This window comes from Labeo rohita, chromosome 4, assembly GCF_022985175.1.
Source record: "Labeo rohita strain BAU-BD-2019 chromosome 4, IGBB_LRoh.1.0, whole genome shotgun sequence".
Lineage (NCBI taxonomy): Eukaryota > Metazoa > Chordata > Actinopteri > Cypriniformes > Cyprinidae > Labeo > Labeo rohita.
In genome coordinates, this window is record NC_066872.1 from 23237512 (window position 1) to 23249819 (window position 12308).

The 12308-nt window shown below is 33.7% G+C and overlaps 1 protein-coding gene across 2 annotated transcripts in view; it reads right to left on the reverse strand.

The window, feature by feature from the left end:
* tbc1d22a (TBC1 domain family, member 22a) overlaps positions 1–10958 on the reverse strand; it is a 153815-nt gene extending 142857 nt beyond the window's left edge. For both annotated transcript variants that reach the window (XM_051107327.1, XM_051107328.1), the window contains exons 1-4: positions 10730–10958; positions 9856–9912; positions 7063–7493; positions 2437–2616 (exon numbers count right to left, since the gene is read on the reverse strand). In XM_051107327.1, coding sequence (XP_050963284.1) covers positions 2437–2616; positions 7063–7493; positions 9856–9912; positions 10730–10791 — 730 coding nt within the window. In that variant the 5' untranslated portion in view covers positions 10792–10958. The remainder of the gene's footprint in view (positions 1–2436; positions 2617–7062; positions 7494–9855; positions 9913–10729) is intronic.
* Positions 10959–12308: the final 1350 nt, after the last annotated feature.

Sequence of the window (12308 nt, forward strand, 5' to 3'; positions counted from 1 at the left end):
CACATACTTTATACATGTATGCATTTTCTTGTCTATGTATTTACTCAGTAGGGCTGCACGATAAAATTGCATGCGATATCCATGCGCATCTTGTCAGTAAAGCCAGTTCTGTAATCAGTAGTAAATCTCCATCATGTGCGTGCTTTCAGATGGAGCAGCGTTTACTACAGAGCCGTAGTTCACTTGACAAGCTACGCAAAACCACGCAGACGATATTGTATATATTATACATCGATATTATCAAATTGTGCTGCCATGTTGTTTGCATAGCTTCTCAGTGAACCACGGCTCTGTGTAGTAAATGCTGCTCTATCTAAAGGCATGTGAAAATACCACATTTTATAATGTTTATACTCACTTCATAACATCAGTCGCGTGTTTGAAATTAATTCTTCGACTTCTGTGGCTTCTTACACAGAATAAGGCACGCAACATATTCATAGTATTCTAAACAGTGATAAAAGCTATGTCGATTAGCATTGCATTATTACACACTTTATTATAACAATAATTTTAACAAGAACTCATATATATGGTTGTAGTCGGATGTTTATAAGTCATGCTGAATCAATGAAACCAGTTAAATCTTCAGGTTATTCAGATGCAGCAATCAGTATTTCCTGGATTTCTTCTGCGCAAGAGCACCCTCTGGCCTTCGGATGGCGATGTACTACTGATCACAGAACCGTGCTTCGCTGACAAGATGCATGCATGAATATCGCAGCTATTCCTAATATCGATTGCGGTATTATCGCGATTTATCGTGCAGCCCTAGTACTCAGACACACACATTCTTATACACATACGCATCTCCTTCTGTATGTACACACATACTTCCTTTCGTATATACATACGTATGCACATATTTCTTTTCTTACATCTTCATCTGTACGCATACACACACGTAAGTCCTTTCTAACATAAATACGCAAGTACATACTTCCTCATATACACACATACTTTTCCTTCCTTACGTTTATGTACACACATACTTCCTAACATAACACTTCCTTTATGTATGTATCTATGTATGCACTTCTTTCCTTATGCATGCATGTACAGACGTACCTCCTTCCTTAAAGGGGTTATCGGATGCAAAGTTCACTTTTACATGTTGTTTGAACATTAATGTGTGTTGGCAGTGTATGTACACATCTACCCTATAATGATAAAAATCCATGCAGTGGTTTTTAATTAATCTGTAAAAATAATGAGCTCATTTGCATTTAAAGGAACAATCCATCAGAATGGGATGATTTTTGCAGAGCTCATTTTGACAAGGTAAAAAGGGTGTTGTTTTACACTACCATTGAGAATTTTTAGCCAAAGCATATTATAGACTTTTCATTAAGACCCTAAAGAATCATATCAACTTGTGTAAAATGGGCATCCGATGATCCCTTTAAATATGTACGTATGCACATACTTCCTTCCTTATGTCCATACTTCCTGATATACTGATTACATATTGTTGACATGCAAATGTCTTATGTTCATGGTTGATAGTGATTTAACCATGTATAAACATTACAATTTCCAGGAGCCGTTTCTGCAGTTTCAATAAATAGTCAAGTTGGACTAATAGGAATCTTGGAGTTGTGAACGTTATTTCTACATAGTAAAAAAGTTTATTTAAAAACGTTCCACCTAAACTTCCTATTTCAATAAGAAAAACACCAACGCAGAAAAAAAAAAAAAATGGCACTCAGGGCAATTTCATGGGTTCTTTGTGTTATGAGTCTACCAATAGAGGGCAGTCATTAGTGTTGTGGATGGATGGAAACTCATTATCATGTTGGAGATCCCAGCTTAATTATAGATTTCATTCATATTTCATTCTGCCGCCACATGTCTGACTCATAATTTCAGATGTCTAATAACGGCAACAGCAGCCAAACTGATTCAGAGACGCCCTCAGAGGCAGTCAAATGAAACCAGAACTGACACTCCAACATCCAGAGGCCTGTCAACATCTACACCGTCCCGGCTTCATCGATCTGCCCTGCTTAAACCCCAGAGATATTTCTGAGAAATGATATTAGAGTTATACAGAGACTGTAGTAATTGCATACTGTTAAAATTGATCTCATTTACTTCCTCAGTATGCGATACTGGTAATGAATAATTTACCCTAAATCCTGGGGATCCACTGTCCTGAGGAGTTTAGTTTCAACCCCAATTAATAACAAGAAGCAGCTAATTATGCTCTTCTAGATCACTTGAAACATCACAGACCAAGTGAGCTAAAGCAGGCTGGAATAAACTTTGCAGGACAGTGGATCCCCAGAAGCAGGGCTGAAGACCTAGAGTATATTTTAGACTTGTGATGCGTCGCCCAAGCATTCTTATACCCAAGCACATGAAGAGTGACACTATGTGATGGACTGCTCTGGGAGTTTAGAAATTAAGTAAAAGAACTATAAAACAGCTTCTTACCCAGATCAGTATTAGGCCCGGCCAGAACCTGTCTGAATTTGTCAAGTCTTGACGCCTCTCTCTCGGTCATGGCAGGAGTTCCTGATGTGTTCTGATCTGCCATGCGGGCCACCAGTGGAATCACAGGCCTGTGTGGGAGTGACTGCTGTCTGTGTAGTACTGCCTGTTCAACGCCCACTTCTGACACACGAACAGAAGAGAAAACACAGCTTTAGGAATCATATACAAACTGCTGTCTTCCCCCTCACACCCCTCTGCCCATTAAATGTAATTATGAAGGCAATTCATGACATATAGGATATCAGGACATCAGTTTGCCCACAGGTCAGAAGATGCAGTTCCCCCAAGATGCTCAGCTAGTGGTAATGAAACACTTCTCTGTCAAACTAAATCCATTATAGAGCTCGAACAGATGAACCTCATTCAGCGTGCCATAATCATTAGTGGTAATCTTGGGGCACCACACGATTCAATTAATTTCAGTTACATTCTATATTAATTTCAGTTCAAGGTTTCATGATGAGATTACAAGTGATTCTCAATGCGTTTACATTTTTCAGCAACTGTACAGGGGGACAAATCTTTTTGTTAGTCCTGTTTGTCTGAGCTTGCTTGCTCGCTCACTCATTCGTTCATTCACTTATTCATTAAATGCAAGCACACTTTAGTACTTCTGGATGGATTTTAAGGAAGTTTTGCTAAAGGACATGCATGTGTATTCAGAGTACTTCCAGTAATTAACAGTGAAAAAATTTTAAATATTAAACCTTTTTTTTTCCACAAATGAAAATCAGCTTGCTCACTGACTGTAAGGCATTGTTTTTCCTTTCTTGTTTATTACTATTATTATTACTGTCATTACTACTACTGCCACTATTCTTATTATTATTATTACTACTACTACTACTACTACTACTATTATTACTATTAGTAGTAGTATTACTATTACTACTTCTACTATTATTATGATTAGTAGTAATAGTAGTACTAGTACTATTATTAGTAGTAGAAGTGTCACTACTACTACTACTACTACTACTACTACTACAACTACTACTACTATTATTATTATTATTATGATCTTTTGTCATTTTTATAAGTTTTATTTTATTTATTATACATTTCAGAAATGTACATTACATAATGTATTAATTTTTGAATTAGCATTTTATTTTAATATTTATAGTTTAGTTAATTTAGTTTTAGTCATTTTATTTGGAGCCTTTTCATTTTACATTATTTACTTGATATTCAAAGCACTTTTTTTTTTTTTCAAACTCATACTTTTTTTTTTTTTTCCAAACTCATACATTAAATTTAAATGTTTAAAAAAAGATCCCTGAAAGATTTAAATGTTACTCATTTCATAATTTTTTGTTTTACTTTTTTCTGTCTTTTTATTTATTAAATATTTTCTTTATTTACATTTTATTTTGCATGTATGCATGTATGTCTGTATTTTAAAGTCAAAGCAGTTAAAATGTTCAGCTGATATTTTCTCAGCACTGCTAACTATTTCTCAAAATGAGCACAAAAAGCATGCTAGTATAACACATCTGGAGAGATTCAAGGTGTGATAATGCAGAGGTTTAAGTTAGAGTAAAGGTGTCAAAAAACACTTTAAAATGCCTTCAAGCATTGTGTGAAGATGCCATATAAAAGGCTTTGTGTTTGTATTCATATAAAATAAGTAGGTTTAATGGGGCACATGGGTACATGCTATGGTACAAATGCTGTTGCAGCAGTGTTTTAACAAAGAATCACAAAGAATTGATTTTGCCCCAGAGCTTAATGACCATGCTGTCCAAATACTGAACGTCACTGTAAAATGTGATTGTATGCTTGTTAAAGGCATTAAACGTGTCTCTGGGTGACTTTGAGAGATCATTCTCGCATTAAGCATCATAACATCTTCAGCGTTTAATGATATTCATGTAATCCCTGCAGAAATTAGACAGTGTGTGACGGCTGTTGACAGTGTCAACACAAGGTGCTATTAGAGTAGAGGCGGAACACATCGACAGGAAGTCCATTACCACACTCATCCATTGTCACTGTGGCTGGCAAAACAAAAGGCTGTCAGGGCAGCTACAGTGGTGGAAGACAACAGTCGTCGTGTTATATACTGAAATACTGACAGGATTTTTTTTCATTTTTTTTATTCTTCACTCAGAGGTTAAAAGGTATTTTGAAAGACCTGAGCAGCAGTATACTAATTGTGAAGACTCCTATGAAGCCACACATCCTTACTGTGTGTTCATGTTATTACTCGTGTCTCACCTGAATGGACTGAGTTGAGAAATATACCTAAAAAGACATCCATGTCAAAAAAGGTGACGCCTCAGAGCACAGCCACCAATTAAGTATGTGCTATGAACCAACGGATGTTTGAAGTTTTCTGGAAAGCCGTTTCAAACTACCCCAACAAAATCTTCAGTATGGTTAGATTTTTGTTCGCAATGATGTTAGCTCACTGCAATAACATGGAAAACTAGGATTCTAATATTATTGAAATAAAGATGCATTCTTTATACTTTATATGCATACTTTAATTTGATCTCCTATGCTTCAGAGCAAAATCCAAGTGAATGTTTGAGTGACAGCTCTATGAAAAAAATGCATCATATATTAACATACTAAAGCTCATTGGCAAACAAAACAATTGATTGACATTTCACTGAGTCCAATTTGCCAAGGCCATACAGGTTTACAATGTTACAGCCTCCCAGTTAATTACCACAAGTTCAAATTATTTAATGAAGGTCGTGCTAATTAGCTAGGAAGAGGACAAGGAGAAAAGGAAAGGCTAGAGTTTAGAAGAAGGTCACAGGTTTGTACCCAAAACCAAACTTTCATTTAAGTTGAGCAAAATGTGTAAATCTTTACCAGAAAGGTCTTGCATCTAGATACCAACCAATGTAGTCACAAAACTGGCAATATTTTATTTTTTATTTTTTTCCCCCCATTTTAGTTTGCTATTCTGTCTGTCCCTCCAAGGACGTTTGTTCAAGCTTCACCAAATTTTGCACACAGCAGCTAGGTAGAGTGCTGGCAAAAACTTAACTTAAGCATTGCCCAATGACCTATATCCACTGAACAAAATGCCCAAATCTAAAGAAACCTGACTTAAACTTGAAAATAGGTATGCACCTTCTTTGATCAACGCCTTAACATAAACTGTAATATGACTTGCTTACAATAAAAAAAAGTGTGTGTGTGTGTGTGTGTATATACATATATATATGGGATGTCACAATTCTCAATATATTATCGAAACGTTCGGTACGACATCCACGGTTCAATACACGCTTGTGAATTGCAGTTTTTCAGTTTTGCATTTAAATTACTTCCTTGTTTTATTTCTCTCTGCTTATATTTGAAAAAGTGACGCATGCAGAGCATCTTCCATTCTAATGACATGCAATGATAAGCCTTTCCAAACCTGTTGTCCAACAAATGAGTTATAAAAACAAAAGTTACTAAAAACAATATAACTTGTTTTTAATTCACAACATCAGTCAAATGTTTGAAATAACTTTCTTATGTGAACTGTTGTGGATTCTTATCACAGAATGAGGCAGACAGTAAATGCTATACTCATATTTGATTAGCAATGGCTTATTAAAAAAAAAAAAAAAGACTCATCAGTGCTACTTTTTTGACGTATAGTGGATTTTCAGCACGAGGGCGCCCTCTGGCGTCCAGTATGAACGAAACCCATTCTATTTTGCGTAAAAAATCGTAAAAAATATTACCTCTCTCAAAAGAAAAATTAAGCAGACATATACCAAACCACACTTTTATTTTGTTAATGTGTTGCAGTAAAAAAAAAACACACTGAAGTGGCAAGATATCAGAACCGAACCAAGGTACGTATTGAACTGTGGATTAACTGTATTGTTTTATATATATATATATATATATATATATATATATATATATATGGCCACCAGCAGTATCATTTTCAGAGGCCAATAACTCAATCATGCAATCATGAATGATATAATAAAAGTTTTTGTTTCTTCTGAATCATTGCTTTAGTATTTATATGTTGTGTGCAGTAAAGTAAAAACTTTTAAAATTTTTGTACAAATCTTTGTAGAACAAGTAATTCTGAGCAAACATGTTTAGTTTCATGAATTTATGGTGCTATTAGCCATTTCAGCTAGAAGATGAAGAGTGTGATACCAATGTTGTCCACTAGCACATAAGAAACATTTTTCTTCATTAATATGTCTTAATATTTCTTAATATTTTAAATTAGCATTTTTTAAAATATTTTCAGTGTATCTAAAGTTGTAGTCATTTTGTTTTGTACTTCAGTATTTTTTTTTTTTTTTTTTACTATTTATGTTCTTTTGTTATTATTATTTAGACTTTATTTCTACTTAGCATTTATTTATTTATTTTTTTAATTTAGTACTCCAACTTCTTTTTTAACTACTTTTTAACTTTTTTATCTAATATTTATATTTTATTCTATTACAATTGTTATTTATTAGTTTACAAAAACCACACTTAACCAACAATCAAAGAATAATTTTGTTAAACAAACAGTCAAACAATAAACCAGACTAAAAGAGTAAACAGAGACCTGAAATGCACTCGTACTGATGTTTGACTGACCTTTAGGCGAGCCGACAGGAGCTTCACTCTGTGACTTCACAAGTCTGTTGTCACTAAGTGGAAGAGCCTCTGAACTGAACGACAGATCTGTTGTCGTCTCTGCCCCTTCCTCTCTCTCATCCTCTTCATCTGGTTCTTCCTCCTCTTCCTCGTGCACCTCCTGTCCATCTTTTTCGTCAGGCTCAGTCATCTTGTCCATTTGCTGCTGTCTTCTTTCCTGCAGCTTGCTGTGGTTTTCTATCACCTTATTGGCTGTCTCCATGACGACCTCAATGTTGAGATTTTGGGCTGCCATAGCGAGAAGCTCATCATCATCGTCTCCCACATCCCAGGCATCGCTGGTGATGCTCTCGAACTCTTGGAAGGTGGTGGCTTTCTTTGGTTTTCCTGGCGTAGTGGTAGACAGAGGCTTGTTTCCTGCTTTCATTAGACTGAAGGGAAAATGTAGTCTTTTGTTTATATATGAATCAGATTCACACAGAATATGCTGGTGTTCCACATTTAATTTTTAATGATATATATTGTTCTGATATCTCTCACTATCCTTGGTAGTTGCCACGTTGCTGCTCACTAAAAATAGTCAAAGCTGCTCATGTTGCCACATACTGCCAACTCCCAATAAAACCGGATGACTTCTGGTTGCTTTGTAATCACAATTTGCTATTACCACCATTTAAGATTAAAAAAATATGCAGAATATTAAAACTAAAAACTCTTTAAAAAGTAAAACTAACTAAGTACACTACCAGTCAAAAGTTTTTGAACAATAAGATTTTTTTTCATGTTTTTTCTTTTTAAGAATTCTCTTCTGCTCACCAAGCCTGCATTTATTTGATCCAAAATACAGCAATACAGTAATTGTACAGTACAGTGTTGTGAAATATGTTTACTACTCAAAATAACTGCTTTCTATTTGAATATTTTAAATTGTAATTTATTCTCGTGATCAAAGCTACATTTTCAGCATCATTACTCCAGTCTTCAGTGTCACATGATCCTTCAGAAATCATTCTAATATGCTGATTTGTTCAAGAAATATTTATTATTATTAATTTTTAGGCCAGTTACGTACATTTTTATTTTTTATGATTCTTTAATTAATAGAAAGATTCAAAACTGAAACTAATTTATCTTAAATAAAAGCTTCTGTAACATTATACACTATACCATTCAAAAGCTTGGAGTCAGTATTTTATTTTATTTATTTATTTATTTAGTAAAGAAATTATAGAAATTAATACTTTTATTAAGCAAGGATGTTTTAAATTGAAAATTGATCAAAAGTGATGATAAAGACATTCACATTGTTACAAAAGTGTTACAAAGTTTTACAATGTTACACAATTCCTATTTCAGATAAATGATGTTCTTCTGATCTTTCTATTCATCAAAGAAGCCTGAAAAAAAACTACTTCGCTGTTTTCAACAGAATAATAATAATAAATGTTGTGCAGCAAATCAGAATATTAGAATGATTTCTAAAGGATCGTGCAAGTGGAGTAATGATAGTAAAAATTCAGCTTTGAAATCACAGGAAGAAATTACATTTTAAATATATTCAAACAGAAAAATAGTAAAAATATTTCAGATTTTTACTGTTTTTGCTGTACTTTGAATCAAATAAATGCAGGCTTGCTAAGCATAATAGACTTCTTTAAAAAAAAAACATTAAAAATATCTGCTCAAAAACTTCTGACTGGTAGTGGAAATGCATTAAGTAAATATTTTTTATTTATTTATATGTTTATATATTTTTATATACAGTGTATATATATATTATATATATTTATACATATATTTTATATAAGTTTGGGGTATTTTTTAATTAGGAAATGAGATGCAATGCTTAATGTGTGCTACTCAAGTCGATGTTGCATTCTCACTATAGCCAGCTAGCTTAAAAAAAAAATCATATTTCCTCTTCCAGGGTGACTCTTAAGTATCTCTTTACAAAAGCTATACAAAGGCGGCTGCTTTTGATCTGGTTCAGGCATGCTGTTTCACGTGGCACTTTAGTGGGCAGGGTTTGCTGATTCATTGTAGTAACATCTGCGGATGTCAAAAAAAAAAAAAAAAGAGCAACAGCAGCTTGCAGTGCAACCTGACATGATCATTACATTTTCACTTTATGCTATGCAAAAATCACCAAAATCATCAAAATCACCAAAATCAAACCTATTCATATTCTGAAATCACTTTTATGTTTTATTAGGAATAATGTATGCTTGTTATAAGAAAATGGAACAATATTATCTTTAATTAAACTGCAATAACTTGATCCTAATCTGAAATGACTTTCTTTAAGATTTTATTTATTTACTTTTTATTTAGTAAATGTACATGTAAACCCATTTTACTCTCTTAATTTCACATTCATATTACAAAGTGAAACTGAAAATATTGCATTAACTATATATAAACACACACTGACGGACACAGAAAAATGACATACATAAGTGTGTATTTGTAGTTGTTGTTGAATTTTCTTTACAATATGAAATTAAGGGAGTAAAATGGGTTGCAAACAAAACTGACTTAAAAAAAAATGAAAGCAAAAGCACATACAAATGAAAACAGACCCCCTTCTGTTCTTTTCAGCAAAACAAAACATGATAAAATCCATTTCATATGCACAAGCTATTACAAAAGCATTAAAATGACAGGTCTTATTTTGGAGAATACAATGCCTGCAAAACAGCAGAACGCAATTCAAAGAACCATCCAGACATTCAAATATTAAAACTACTGGAGGAAGGAAAAAAAATGCCCACCAAGAAATATAACTGCACTTACTTGGCATGTAGCAAAGGGTCAAATGGGGGATGCTGGGCTCCATAAACATGCTGGATACTGTGAAAAAACAGGAGGGGGAATGATTAAGGTGGATGTTTATAGTAAAAGTCTTCATTTTCAACTCCCAACCATTATTTTTAGATGATATGAAAACTGGTTTGACAAGTCAAGAAGCAGTGAAGCAAAACTACAAAACATAACAAGGCTTCATTTAAGAGTTATTTAATTTGTCACTTGTTTATCCATATTATGTATACTGCTTTAATTAAGTTTTATAAAGTTGCTTTTGTTGCCATGACTACTTAAAACGCACCATAGTACTACTATTATATTATGTTAAGTACCATTTAAAAAGCATGGTATGTGAATACAACAATCATCCAGTATCATGGTATATATAAAAACACTACAACTAACGTAGTGTCATTGTACCAATCTGTACTTGTCTGCAGGAGTTGTCAAAAGAGGGGCCCAACAGCACATAGCTAACAGGCTAACACATGACTTTATGAACTAAACTATTAACACAGAGCTTTGATCAGAATAACAGATAACATCACCAAATACACCTTAATCAAACGGCAAATGTCAGTTTTAGAAGAATATAGTTTTAGAGGTTATAAACTTAATACATCACTGACATCAATCTATACATGGAGCTGTACAGCTAGCACACTTAACATTAAAAGACAGTTAAAGACAGCCTAAAGAAGATCCGATTTGAGTGACACGTGTTATTTTGAGTATTTGGAGCTCCTTCGGTGAGATCTGGCCTTAAAACATATTGTTCGATTAGTTGCATCTATAACTGAACACATATAAACACACACACACATAGCTAACACATAGGCATTAGCATGAACACGTCACTCACTTCCCAGGAACCTTGGCTGTGTTTCTCTTCCAGAATTGTTTTTTGTTGCCGTCACCTGACATCTTTTGGCTTCAGAGTACTCGCTCATAAATTAATTTAGAGAAATAGGCTGATAAGTTGTGCAAAATGTGCACGAAGAGTTTATTTACACCTCAGTTTCTCTTCGCAAACTCAGAGAGCCGCCATGTTGGTACCGCCCGCCGAACATTAGCGCAGCGGTGATTGGTTAAGGTGCCTCATGAGTGGCTGCTCAACGACCAATCACAAGTGGAAGTTTCTAAAAGCCTTCTGTAGTTCCCCTCACAGGCCTGCTAAAATGTTTTATTTTCTCTAAAGGAATGTTTAATTTCTAAACATAAAACACACGAGGATGCAGCTAAATAAAACAATAAATATAACAGAACAACAAAACATTTCAATGGTAAAGAAACGTCTAAAGAGTTGAACAACAATATTATTATATATTTATGTTGCATTAAATGGAATGTCTAATGTTTAGGTCAAGCTTTTTATTATTAATCCACCAAATAAATAATAAATAAATAGAAGCTAGTGGGATATCTAGTGCTTTCAGATAGCTTCAAAATATTGCTGATAGATGAGAAATATCTTATTAATGCAGAATTTTCACAGTGAAACTTAGCCAGAAGTAACCATTTATAATATGTATAAGATTAAACTTTTTTTTCAGTATTTTTTACCTGTATCAATAATCAAACAACACATCTTTCCAAAATAAAAAAACGAAAGTACACAAAGTCAGTCGCATACCTTAGCAAAATTAGTTTTTGTAACGACTGTACCAAAATAAATGTAGGCCTACAGCTGTTTTGTCTTGCGTAATCGTAACACATTGTGTCATTATTGTCAGATGTAAATTTCTTGAAGTAGGCTATTTGCTGGGTTGTGAATTAAGCTAATTTGCAAGATGCTTTCCTTAAATTGTTCACAGTAAGGTATTTATGTGGCAAATTTGTTTTGGTTAAGCTGTTTGATAAAGCGCAATGTTGACGTATTGGTCGCTTTTTCCGTATTTAATGAAATGAAAGTGAATTAGGACTAGGTTTGTCAAGGTCTAAAAACGAAAGACTTGTTTCTACTACATGTACGTAGTACAGTACAGCAGGAACGAATTATCAGAAAACTTTTTGTGGGGAAAAGTAGCCTTTTTAGTTACTAAGTGACTGTTGCTAGTCACAATAGGCTACTTAATATGAAAGAATATACTGGAAACCACCTCCTATACCACTACTTTGCAGAACTGAGAAGAAAAACTTCTGCTTTGCAGAAGAATAACATAAGAATATTATATTATATTATATTATATTATATTATATTATTATATTATAACAAGATGTACAATATGAAAGTTCAGTACGCTTATTATGGAGCAAAACTGTCCTGTGCTAGAAATTTTAATGTATGCATAACGCATACAGTAGCATGCAATATATAATGTGCGAGTTGTATAATATATGTAGTATAACTTTGTAAATAAATTAGTGTTAAATCCCTGATTAATGTTAACAGAACCATAATAATTAAATAAAAAACAAAGTGTGTCAATCACTCACATCGC